The 13,720-nt window shown below is 51.0% G+C and overlaps 1 protein-coding gene across 1 annotated transcript in view; it reads right to left on the bottom strand.

Annotated features, from left to right (window-relative positions):
* The window catches only part of gdap2 (ganglioside induced differentiation associated protein 2), a 39,877-nt gene that overhangs the window by 18,499 nt on the left and 7,658 nt on the right, over window positions 1–13,720 (bottom strand). Inside the window, exons 5-7 of the mRNA XM_080536116.1 lie at window positions 9,842–9,930; window positions 8,468–8,544; window positions 407–566 (exon numbers count right to left, since the gene is read on the bottom strand). Coding sequence (XP_080392242.1) covers window positions 407–566; window positions 8,468–8,544; window positions 9,842–9,930 — 326 coding nt within the window. The remainder of the gene's footprint in view (window positions 1–406; window positions 567–8,467; window positions 8,545–9,841; window positions 9,931–13,720) is intronic.

Raw genomic sequence — 13,720 nt, 5'->3', positions numbered from 1 at the left:
TGGAAGATTGAGCAATAATAATAATAATAATAATAATAATAATTCATTTATATAGCGCTTTTCCGAGGCTCAAAGACACTGTAGCAATGGCTCCGATCCAGTGGATACTCTGGGGAACCAATTTGCATGTGCATTTAAAATATATATATATATTACGGTACATGTGGGAAAACTAGGGTTAGGGTTAGGTGCTAGGGTGCAAGGTGCTACGGTTAGGGTTAGGGTTAGGGTTAGGATTAGGGTTAGGGGTAGGGTTAGGATTAGGGTTGGGGTTAGGGTTAGACATGCCAGCATGTACCAAGTGGACGTAGCACCTAACCCTTACCCTAGTCTTCCCACATGTATCGTATTCCCACATTTACCGTAACATTTTTTTTTTGGGGGGGGGGGGGGGGTCCAGTCTCACCCTCTAGGTTGCCAGGCTTCTCAGAGATGCGGATCTGTCTCTCCGGAACGACCGGCTCGCCCTCTGAGTTGCCGATGTCGGCGGGGATGAAGGGCATGCTGGCCAGCTCCTCTTCCTCTGACCTGGGGTAGTACAGGGGCAGCAGCTTCCTGTACACCGCCTGACACACACACACACACACACACACACACACACACACACACACACACACACAGACACACACACAGACACACACACACACAGACACGCGTAAAGAAATTAGGACACCCCATGAAATATTTAGTTATTTTTGAAGAAATATGGACATATCAATAGATAACAGTGATGTAATTTAACCAAAAACAATGACAATTAAATGTGGTTATTATAAGATGCCAATTCCTACTGAGGAAATGTTTAGAACACCCTATGCCCTAACAGCTGGTATTGCCCCCTTTGGCTGAAATAGCCACAATTAGTTTCCTATAACTGTCTACCAATCTTTGACATTGACTGGGAGAGTGTTTTGCCCACCGCTCCTGGCAGAATTCTGTCTTTCTTTTGGGACATTCATTGGTGGATTTACTGGAATGTTTTGGGTCATTGTCATGTTCCCTGGTCCACATTCGCTTCAGCTTACATTTGTTGGACAGATGGTCTCACATTTTCCTCAAGCACCCTCTGATACAATAAAGACTTCATAGTGGATTCTATGACGGTGAGCTGGCCAGGCCCTGAATCACCCAGCCCAAATCATGACATTTCCACCCCCATGCTTCACAGTTGGTATGGCAGGGTTCCCACACCTTCTGAAACATCAAATTCAAGCACTTTTCAAGGACTTTCAAGACTCAATTCCCTCAAATTCAAGGACCCAACACGGCATAGTTTGAGACAGATCTAGATGAGAATTGATATAATAGGAACTATCCGCTCACAGACAACAATTAAAAAGAGAGGCTTGAATGTGTGAACAATATGGTCTCTTGCCTTCTCTACCTCAGCACAGCAAAACAATATATTGTGAAATATGTGTAAAGTTACTGTGTTAAGTTAAGCAATGTGACTTATCTACTATAATTATGTAAAGTTTTTATTAAAAAATGTAAATAATTTTTGAGAGAGAGAGAGAGAGAGAGGGGGGGGGGAATTCAAGCACTTTCAATGACCCATGTCTATTTTCAAAAACCTTTAAGGCCTTGATTTTTTTTTCTCAAATTCACAAACTTTCAAGGATTTCAAGGACCCGTGGGAACCCTGGTATGAGGTGGTCAAATGCTCTTTGGTTTGCGCCGAAAATGTCTTCTGTTACTGTGTCCAAATAATTCAACTTTGGATTCATCTGTCCATAGCACTTGTTCCAGAAGTCCTGGTCTTTGTCTAGGAGGTGTTCTCTGGCAAACTTTAAAGCATCTTGCGGTCTGGTCTGCTCTTGGGCTGAACTCGCTAGGACGGCCAGACCTGGCCATGTTAGCAGTCGTTTTAAATGTTCTCCGCTATTTCCTGTGGCTGGTTTCAGATTATTTGGATACCTTTTTAAATCAACTTCCCAAACTCATCTACAACCTTCTGTCTGAAGGCCTCTGGGAGCTATTTTGATCTCGCCACGATGATACCACTCACTTCAATAACCAAGAGCACGCTGTGTATCTTCCTCCTTATCAGTGAGATAGTGTGTGTGTTGTTTCTACTCTCTGTCTCCATCAACACGAGTGACATCAACCTGGAGAGCCCTCCTGATGGAGGTCAACTATCTCACATTCTCAACCGCAGAACAAATCATTTGGAATCCAAATGAGTAACAGATAAAAAAAGACAAAGGCCTCAAATTAAAACCACGGCCTTCCAAACACGCCTGTTTCTCATAGTCCAACCCAAACATGGTCCGCGGGTTCAGTTTCACCAGGACAACATCATGTCATCTGGCATTAGTCAGCCATTAGCTTCTCCAGACCTTGGAATGTTGACGCACCGACTCCGTCTGAGGCCTTCATAAATGCATCCTCACATCCACGCTTCTTCCTGGAAGCGATCACTGATTGAACATAATAGGATTGGTCAAAGAGACCTTTCAACTGCATTACGTTAACCAATGGCTGTTCATGTCTGATCAGTAGGGATGTAACGACGCATCGCGAGACAGTTAATTATCGCTACAAATATGGGACGATTCAAATGGACGAGATGAAAAATTCATTGCGATGCTCTTTTTTAACCGTTAAAAACCGGCCATGTTGGCGCCAACAGAATTACACTCGTTGTTCACAATTACCGTAATTCCTAAACTATATGTGCCACCTAAAAAGATCCAACGGTTCCTGAAAGCAGAGCTTTCTACCCATATAGGCTTATTACTGTAATTCAAAGCACGAAGCTGTGGAGAGCTGAGGACATTGAGAGAAGCGGCGTTACGAGCGCTCACAAACTTTCTTGGACATATGTAATATAGTTGATATTTCAAATTGAACATGCAAAATATCTCTTTTTTGTGCAATCACACTTTCCACTTTACTAAAAAACCAGTAAAATCCAATTCTGCTTTTGTGTTTTTTGTCCAATTCTTCCAGAAAGGGACGGGGGAAGGAGGGATGTAAATAGGGACACTGCTGACTGCTTAGGAGGCTGAGGGGAGGAGACAAGGAGAGGAGACAAGGAGAGGAGACAAGGAGAGGAGACAAGGAGAGGAGACAAGGAGGAGACAAGGGGAGGAGACAAGGAGAGGAGACAAGGAGAGGAGACAAGGAGAGGAGACAAGGAGAGGAGACAAGGGGAGGAGACAAGGAGAGAAGACAAGGGGAGGAGACAAGGAGAGGAGACAAGGAGAGGAGACAAGGAGAGGAGACAAGGAGAGGAGACAAGGGGAGGAGACAAGGAGAGGAGACAAGGGGAGGAGACAAGGGGAGGAGACAAGGGGAGGAGACAAGGAGAGGAGACAAGGAGAGGAGACAAGGAGAGGAGACAAGGAGAGGAGACAAGGAGAGGAGACAAGGGGAGGAGACAAGGAGAGGAGACAAGGAGAGGAGACAAGGAGAGGAGACAAGGAGAGGAGACAAGGAGAGGAGACAAGGGGAGGAGACAAGGAGAGGAGACAAGGAGAGGAGACAAGGAGAGGAGACAAGGAGAGGAGACAAGGAGAGAAGACAAGGAGAGGAGACAAGGAGAGGAGACAAGGAGAGGAGACAAGGGGAGGAGGCAAGGAGAGGAGACAAGGGGAGGAGACAAGGGGAGGAGACAAGGAGAGGAGACAAGGGGAGGAGACAAGGGGAGGAGACAAGGAGAGGAGACAAGGAGAGGAGACAAGGAGAGGAGACAAGGAGAGGAGACAAGGGGAGGAGACAAGGAGAGGAGACAAGGAGAGGAGACAAGGAGAGGAGACAAGGAGAGGAGACAAGGAGAGGAGACAAGGAGAGGAGACAAGGGGAGGAGGCAAGGAGAGGAGACAAGGAGGAGACAAGGGGAGGAGACAAGGAGAGGAGACAAGGAGAGGAGACAAGGAGAGGAGACAAGGGAAGGAGACAAGGGGAGGAGACAAGGAGAGGAGACAAGGAGAGGAGACAAGGAGAGGAGACAAGGAGAGGAGACAAGGAGAGGAGACAAGGAGAGGAGACAAGGAGAGGAGACAAGGAGAGAAGACCAGGAGAGGAGACAAGGAGAGGAGACAAGGAGAGGAGACAAGGAGAGGAGACAAGGAGAGGAGACAAGGAGAGGAGACAAGGAGAGGAGACAAGGAGAGAAGACAAGGGGAGGAGACAAGGAGAGGAGACAAGGAGAGGAGACAAGGAGAGGAGACAAGGAGAGGAGACAAGGAGAGGAGACAAGGAGAGAAGACCAGGAGAGGAGACAAGGAGAGGAGACAAGGAGAGGAGACAAGGAGAGGAGACAAGGAGAGGAGACAAGGAGAGGAGACAAGGAGAGAAGACAAGGAGAGGAGACAAGGGGAGGAGACAAGGAGAGGAGACAAGGAGAGAAGACAAGGAGAGGAGACAAGGAGAGGAGACAAGGAGAGGAGACAAGGAGAGGAGACAAGGAGAGGAGACAAGGAGAGGAGACAAGGAGAGGAGACAAGGAGAGGAGACAAGGAGAGGAGACAAGGAGTGGAGACAAGGAGAGGAGACAAGGAGGAGACAAGGAGAGGAGACAAGGAGAGGAGACCAGGAGTGGAGACAAGGAGAGGAGACAAGGAGGAGACAAGGAGAGGAGACAAGGAGAGGAGACCAGGAGAGGAGACAAGGGAAGGAGACAAGGGGAGGAGACAAGGAGAGGAGACAAGGGAAGGAGACAAGGGGAGGAGACAAGGAGAGGAGACAAGGAGAGGAGACAAGGAGAGGAGACAAGGAGAGGAGACAAGGGGAGGAGACAAGGAGAGGAGACAAGGAGAGGAGACAAGGAGAGGAGACAAGGAGAGGAGACAAGGAGAGGAGACAAGGAGAGGAGACAAGGGGAGGAGACAAGGGGAGGAGACAAGGAGAGGAGACAAGGAGAGGAGACAAGGAGAGGAGACAAGGAGAGGAGACAAGGGGAGGAGACAAGGGAAGGAGACAAGGAGTGGAGACAAGGGAAGGAGACAAGGAGTGGAGACAAGGAGAGGAGACAAGGAGAGGAGACAAGGAGAGGAGACAAGGGGAGGAGACAAGGGGAGGAGACAAGGAGAGGAGACAAGGGAAGGAGACAAGGGGAGGAGACAAGGAGAGGAGACAAGGGAAGGAGACAAGGAGTGGAGACAAGGAGAGGAGACAAGGGGAGGAGACAAGGAGAGGAGACAAGGGAAGGAGACAAGGAGTGGAGACAAGGAGAGGAGACAAGGGGAGGAGACAAGGGGAGGAGACAAGGGGAGGAGACAAGGAGAGGAGACAAGGGAAGGAGACAAGGGGAGGAGACAAGGAGAGGAGACAAGGAGAGGAGACAAGGGAAGGAGACAAGGGGAGGAGACAAGGGGAGGAGACAAGGAGAGGAGACAAGGAGAGGAGACAAGGAGAGGAGACAAGGGGAGGAGACAAGGAGAGGAGACAAGGAGAGGAGACAAGGAGAGGAGACAAGGGGAGGAGACAAGGAGAGGAGACAAGGAGAGGAGACAAGGGGAGGAGACAAGGAGAGGAGACAAGGAGAGGAGACAAGGAGAGGAGACAAGGAGAGGAGACAAGGAGAGGAGACAAGGGGAGGAGACAAGGGGAGAAGACCAGGAGAGGAGACAAGGAGAGGAGACAAGGAGGAGACAAGGGAAGGAGACAAGGAGAGGAGACAAGGAGAGGAGACAAGGAGAGGAGACCAGGAGAGGAGGCAAGGAGAGGAGACCAGGAGAGGAGGCAAGGAGGAGACAAGGAGAGAAGACCAGGAGAGGAGGCAAGGAGGAGACAAGGAGAGAAGACCAGGAGAGGAGGCAAGGAGGAGACAAGGAGGACACCAGGAGAGGAGACAAGGAGAGGAGACAAGGAGAGGAGACAAGGAAAGGAGACAAGGAGAGGAGACAAGGAGAGGAGACAAGGAGAGGAGACAAGGGGAGGAGACAAGGGGAGGAGACAAGGAGAGGAGACAAGGAGAGGAGACAAGGAGAGGAGACAAGGGGAGGAGACCAGGAGAGGAGACCAGGAGAGGAGACCAGGAGAGGAGACAAGGAGAGGAGACAAGGAGAGGAGACCAGGAGAGGAGACAAGGAGAGGAGACAAGGAGAGGAGACAAGGAGAGGAGACAAGGGGAGGAGACAAGGGGAGGAGACAAGGAGAGGAGACAAGGAGAGGAGACAAGGAGAGGAGACAAGGAGAGGAGACAAGGGGAGGAGACAAGGAGAGGAGACAAGGAGAGGAGACAAGGAGAGGAGACCAGGAGAGGAGACAAGGAGAGGAGACAAGGAGAGGAGACAAGGAGAGGAGACAAGGGGAGGAGACAAGGGGAGGAGACAAGGAGAGGAGACAAGGAGAGGAGACAAGGAGAGGAGACAAGGAGAGGAGACAAGGAGAGGAGACAAGGGGAGGAGACAAGGAAAGGAGACAAGGAAAGGAGACAAGGAGAGGAGACAAGGAGAGGAGACAAGGAGAGGAGACAAGGGGAGGAGACAAGGAGAGGAGACAAGGGAAGGAGACAAGGAGTGGAGACAAGGAGAGGAGACAAGGGGAGGAGACAAGGAGAGGAGACAAGGGAAGGAGACAAGGAGTGGAGACAAGGAGAGGAGACAAGGGGAGGAGACAAGGAGAGGAGACAAGGAGAGGAGACAAGGGGAGGAGACAAGGGGAGGAGACAAGGAGAGGAGACAAGGGAAGGAGACAAGGGGAGGAGACAAGGAGAGGAGACAAGGAGAGGAGACAAGGGAAGGAGACAAGGGGAGGAGACAAGGGGAGGAGACAAGGAGAGGAGACAAGGAGAGGAGACAAGGAGAGGAGACAAGGGGAGGAGACAAGGAGAGGAGACAAGGAGAGGAGACAAGGAGAGGAGACAAGGGGAGGAGACAAGGAGAGGAGACAAGGAGAGGAGACAAGGGGAGGAGACAAGGAGAGGAGACAAGGGGAGGAGACAAGGAGAGGAGACAAGGGGAGGAGACAAGGAGAGGAGGCAAGGAGAGGAGACAAGGAGAGGAGGCAAGGAGGGGGGGACAAGGGGAGGAGACAAGGGGAGGAGACAAGGGGAGGAGACAAGGAGAGGAGACAAGGAGAGGAGACAAGGAGAGGAGACAAGGAGAGGAGGCAAGGAGGGGGGGACAAGGAGAGGAGACAAGGAGAGGAGACAAGGAGAGGAGACAAGGGGAGGAGACAAGGAGAGGAGACAAGGGGAGGAGACAAGGGGAGGAGACAAGGGGAGGAGACAAGGAGAGGAGACAAGGAGAGGAGACAAGGGAAGGAGACAAGGAGAGGAGACAAGGAGTGGAGACAAGGAGTGGAGACAAGGAGTGGAGACAAGGAGAGGAGACAAGGGGAGGAGACAAGGGGAGGAGACAAGGAGAGGAGACAAGGAGAGGAGACAAGGGGAGGAGACAAGGAGAGGAGACAAGGAGAGGAGACAAGGAGAGGAGACAAGGAGAGGAGACAAGGAGAGGAGACAAGGAGAGGAGACAAGGGGAGGAGACAAGGAGAGGAGACAAGGGGAGGAGACAAGGGGAGGAGACCAGGAGAGGAGACAAGGAGAGGAGACAAGGAGAGGAGACAAGGAGAGGAGACAAGGAGAGGAGACAAGGGAAGGAGACAAGGGGAGGAGACAAGGAGAGGAGACCAGGAGAGGAGACAAGGAGAGGAGACAAGGAGAGGAGACAAGGAGAGGAGACAAGGAGAGGAGACAAGGAGAGGAGACAAGGAGAGGAGACAAGGAGAGGAGACAAGGAGAGGAGACAAGGAGAGGAGACAATGAGAGGAGACCAGGAGAGGAGACAAGGAGAGGAGACAAGGAGAGGAGACCAGGAGAGGAGACAAGGAGAGGAGACCAGGAGAGGAGGCAAGGAGGAGACAAGGAGAGAAGACCAGGAGAGGAGGCAAGGAGGAGACAAGGAGGACACCAGGAGAGGAGACAAGGAGAGGAGACAAGGAGAGGAGACAAGGAGAGGAGACCAGGAGAGGAGACCAGGAGAGGAGACAAGGAGAGGAGACAAGGAGAGGAGACAAGGAAAGGAGACACGGAGAGGAGACAAGGAGAGGAGACAAGGAGAGGAGACAAGGAGAGGAGACAAGGAGTGGAGACAAGGGGAGGAGACAAGGGAAGGAGACAAGGAGTGGAGACAAGGAGAGGAGACAAGGAGAGGAGACAAGGAGAGGAGACAAGGAGAGGAGACAAGGAGAGGAGGCAAGGAGGAGACAAGGAGAGAAGACCAGGAGAGGAGGCAAGGAGGAGACAAGGAGAGAAGACCAGGAGAGGAGGCAAGGAGGAGACAAGGAGGACACCAGGAGAGGAGACCAGGAGAGGAGACAAGGAGAGGAGACAAGGAGAGGAGACAAGGAGAGGAGACAAGGAGAGGAGACAAGGAGAGGAGACAAGGAGAGGAGACAAGGGGAGGAGACAAGGAGAGGAGACAAGGAGAGGAGACAAGGAGAGGAGACAAGGAGAGGAGACAAGGAGAGGAGACAAGGAGAGGAGACAAGGAGAGGAGTTGAGTGGAGAACGTACCTCCTCCATGTCTGACACAGCGAACACCACCGTCTCAATGGTTCCCCCGTGGTTCTCCAGGAACCTCCGCACCGTTCCTGGAACACACACACACACACACACACACAGACACACGCACACACACACACACACACACACACACACACAGACACACGCACACACACACACACACACACACACACACACACACACACACACACACACACACACACACACACACACACACACACACACACACACACACACACAACACACATCAGCCTCCTCCCTATTCCATGTAGAAGTGACGTTTCTTTTTCCCCCTTTTTTTTTACATTTTTACCATTTAACAACAGACGCTTTTATCAAAAGCGACTTACAATTTAGAGTTTACAGCGACAGTCTCCCTGGAGTAACTGATGGGTGGTGGTGTTCCCAGGTCTTACTCCAAGGGCACACTAGTGGTGGTGTTCCCAGGTCTTACTCAAGGGCACACTAGTGGTGGTACTCCCAGGTCTTACTCAAGGGCACACTAGTGGTGGTGTTCCCAGGTCTTAATCCAAGGGCACACTAGTGGTGGTGTTCCCAGGTCTTACTCAAGGGCACACTAGTGGTGGTGCTCCCAGGTCTTACTCAAGGGCACACTAGTGGTGGTGTTCCCAGGTCTTACTCCAAGGGCACACTAGTGGTGGAGTTCCCAGGTCTTACTCCAAGGGCACACTAGTGGTGGTGTTCCCAGGTCTTACTCCAAGGGCACACTAGTGGTGGAGTTCCCAGGTGGGATTTGAACTCATGACCTTCTGATCACCAGTCCAACTCCTTTACAGACGCTGGCTGACTGCATGAATGTCCCAGTGAAGGAGCTACTGAACAGCAGGGCGGGGTCACTAACTGATGGCTGCATGTGAGACGCCTAACGTGGTATGACACGGGGGGGGGGGGGGGCTACTGTGTGGGAGGTCATGAGATGTGAGGGTTATTAAATATAATGTGTTACCACTGAGCGGTTTACACTCACACACAGCTTTCAATAAATCATAATTCGCACACACGCGTGCACACACACACACAAACACGTATTATAGAGAGAGAGAGAGAGAGAGAGAGAGAGAGAGAGAGAGAGAGAGAGAGGGGAGAGAGAAGGAGAGAGAGAGAGAGAGACAGAGAGAGAGAGAGAGACAGAGAGAGAGAGAGACAGAGAGAGAGACACTGAGAGAGAGAGACACAGAGAGAGAGAGAGAGAGAGAGAGAGAGAGAAGGAGAGAGAGAGAGAGAAGGAGAGAGAGAGAGACACAGAGAGAGAGAGAGAGAGAGAGAGAAGGAGAGCGAGAGAAGGAGAGAGAGAGAGAAGGAGAGAGAGAGAGAGAGAAGGAGAGAGAGAGAGTGTTAACTTACTGAAGGCTATGTGTGTTGCGTCCTCCAGTGGGTATCCTCTCTTGACTGTGCTGACCACGCAGAAGCCCACAGACACCATAGCCTGCTCCCTGGTGGTCAAAAGAGGAACAACAGCATCACAAATGGTAAATGGTAAATGGACTGCACTTATATAGCGTCTTTTTTGCTGCTCCAAAGCTGCTCCAAAGCGATTTACAAAGGTCTCTCATTCACCCATTCACACACACATTCGCACACCAATGGCGGTAAGCTACTATGCAAGGCGCCGGCCGGGCCGCTCACTGGGAGCAATTTTGGGGTTCAGTGTCTTGCCCAAGGACACTTCGACATGGGGCTAGCCGGGGCCCGAACCGCCGATCTGCCAACCTTGTGATCATTAGACGGCGACTCTACCTCCTGCGCCAGAGCCGCCCCAACACACACACATCCATCCATCCATCCGCAGACTGACTCTCGCACCCAGAAAACACCCACATGCACTGCCTCTCACCAACATGAGTGCACGCACGCACACGCACACGCACACGCTCACACTCTCTCTCTCACACACACACACACACATACACACATACAAACACACACACACACAGTGTGTTTGATGTGTGAAAACAGTGTTTTCCAGCCCTAATCTAAATCAGCAGGTCCTGTGGTCCAGTCACGCCTTGAACTCAGCAGCTGGTCAACAGAACCCAAGATGCACCTGGGCCCCGTGGGTTCTACACAGAAGCAGTGGCGGACTCAGGCTGTTTGAAGGGCAGGGGGGGGCGAAAAGGAAAAAAGGGCACCTACTGCACAACATGGGACCCCATCAGTGCACATGGTCAAGTTTAGACCATTGGAAGGGCAGCCAATAGGGCACATCCTCTAATTTTGCCACTCAAAAGGGCACTTTAGTGTGACGTTTTTCAACTGTGGGGGGGCACATGGTCAAGTTTAGATCATTGGAGGGGCACCAATAGGGCACGTCCTCTAATTTTCGCCACTCAAAAGGGCATTTTTGCCACTCAAAAGGGCACTTAAGACAGACGTTTTTCAACCGTGGGGGCACCAGGAGGGGCGGTCGCCCCCCGTCCCCTCCCTGAGTCCGCCAGTGCACAGGAGGACGGGCTGACACTCTGAGTGAGAGAATGGTAAACGGACTGACTTGTATAGCACCTTTATTCCAAAGCGCTTTACAACGGCCTCTCATTCACCAATTCACACACACATTCACAAACCAATGGCGGCAAGGCGCCGGCCCCACTAATTGGGAGCAATTTGGGGTTCAGTGTCTTGCCCAAGGACACCTCGACATGTGGCCAGCCGATCTGCCAGCCTTGCGATCATTAGACACAGGCTCTAACTCCTGCGCCACAGCCGCCCCAGGACAGAACAGAGAACAAGATATATTCTATGTACTAAAGCTATATTGGGCTTGGGAACAGGGTTTCCGTTAACCGGTAATTACCAGTCTTTGTCCGGTAAAATTAGTTGAAGTCCGACAAATGTAAAACTCTTCGGTCAAAATGTCCGGTGAAAATAATTCCCTCTTAAAACCCTTCTGCGCCGAAATGTACCTCCGCCGGCACACATCCGCACACAACATTGTAATTACCGTAATTTCTAAACGGTTTGTGCTATCGAAAACATTCCAACTGTCCCTGAAAGCTGAGATGTTGCACTTCAACCAACATATAGGGTATTACGGTAAAATGTGACGTGACGACATTCTCAGTGTCAGTTTACTCACAGTGAAGGCGGAGGAGGAGTTGTACTCCCGAGTCCGAGTAAGTATGATTTGACAGGCAGTTAAACTAAATGCCTTCCCAACCAGCGAGACCTGGTTATAGAAATGACGTTGTTTTATTGATAAAAAAAGGGTAAAACTGGAAAGAGAAAATAGAAAACTCACACTAATCCAAAACAATTTAACAAACTTCAGTTAACGTAATGTGGAGTCCGTTCATTGATCGATGCAGTCTGTTCAGTTCCCAGTGAGGCGCCCGTTCAGCGCTGGACATAATGGCATAGCGCGCATGCGAATCATGTTATATTATTATATATTATATAGCTCGCATCTAATCGTATCGGATGAGAAATAGACATTAAATGGCATATATAGGCCGCTACACAACAGTAATCACCGCGACAAACAGCTATATTATATTTTAATATGATGACCGGAAAATATCACGTTTGTCCGGTAAATCGAAATCTTCCCGGACACGATGTCCGGCGGCAATTTTTTCTAACGGAAACCCTGCTTGGGAAGTGTACAGTAATGTGTACTATATCAGAGGGGTACTTTGTAGTACACATACCCCTTTTTAAATCATTCATATTAGGGTTGTCACTCACTCCAGCATTAACGTCTGGACCGTGGCCTCGTAAACCAGTTGTCAACTAAAACATGACTGTAGCTGATTCACCTGTACAGACTTATTAACCTGTATATACGTATATGTACCTGTATATACTGTATATATGTAGTAAACATATGAAGAGTTGTACAGTAATACTACGTATGTAGTACACACTAACAGGTAGGGTAGTATGGATGAGCTGGCTTCTTACTTGGCCAGCTGCATAATGGTCTTAGACTTGGGTAATATGTAGTACACACTAATAATAATAATAATAATAATAATAATAATTTATTGAATTTATATAGCGCTTTTCCGAGGCTCAAAGACGCTGACAATATAGGGGATATGGGAAACACAAAAACAACAAGTAACATGGAACACAGAGTCAGCGAACGGGGAGGGGGGGGTGTAGAGTCCGGTGTCGATGTTGCTGGGAGCCTCGATGGATGTAGCGGCGGCGGCGGAGAATGCCTGCCTTGGTGGCGGCGGTGGCAGCAGCAGCAGTGAGGCGATGGTTGTGGTTCAGTGAGTGTAGGTCAGCGGCAGCACAGGTGAGACGAGAGAAGGGTAGGGGGAGGTGGGGGGCAGGTGAGATGGCCGGGAGTCCAGGGCAAAACGAAGCATGGCAGTGAACCAGAGCGACAGCGCGGTGCCGCCACCGCCGCCGTCATCTGCATTGCCAGCCTGGGACCGAACCCGCGCGGCCGGCCAGCCTAGCCGTGCCATGCCAGCGACCAAGTCCCGCAGTAGTGAGTGAAGGCTGGGAAGGACTGACACTCACCTGCGGAGACGGCAACCCCCGAACCGGGGAGGGAGCGGTGGCCACCTCCCGGGACGAGGGCAGTAGCACAGCACGGCCAGGCCAGCGATGTCTGAGAGCGGCGCGCAGCGGGTCGGTCGGCAACACAGAGCCGGGGGACAGGAACGATGAGGCGGTGAGCACTGCAGTCCGGCAGTGGAGGCGGCGAACACTGCAGTCCGGCAGTGGAGGCGGTGAGAGGCGGGAGATGGCGGGGGGGAAAGCAGCGGAGGTCGGCGAAAAAACCAAAAAAATAAAACAAGAAAAATAAAAAGCGGAGACCTCCGGGGGAAGACGGGCACACAAAACAAGGTAGACGCCGAAAACAAGAAACCATAGACACTTTTAGGACAGGACACAAAAAGACGGGACAGGGAAACAGAAGCGGCAGTCACAACGCGGACGCCAGCGTGCTCTGAACCCGGAAAAACAGCTACGGCAAACGCAACAGGACAAACGACAAAAAAATGACATTGATGACTCAGAGAGAAGGTTGAATGACATGTAGGATAGTATGGACCAGTCTTACTAGGTAGTAAATGGTAAATGGACTGCACTTACATAGCGCCTTTTTTGCTGCTCCAAAGCGCTTTATAACAGCCTCTCATTCACCCATTCACACACACATTCACACACCAATGGCGGCAAGCTGCCATGCAAGGCGCCGGCCCGCTCACTGGGAGCAATTTTGGGGTTCAGTGTCTTGCTCAAGGACACTTCGACATGTGGCCAGCC

This window comes from Nansenia antarctica (genome assembly GCF_963989245.1).
Source record: "Nansenia antarctica genome assembly, chromosome: 7".
Classification (NCBI taxonomy): domain Eukaryota; kingdom Metazoa; phylum Chordata; class Actinopteri; order Argentiniformes; family Microstomatidae; genus Nansenia; species Nansenia antarctica.
Note: the sequence above shows the minus strand (reverse complement) of the source record. Positions and strands in the feature narration are given on the sequence as shown.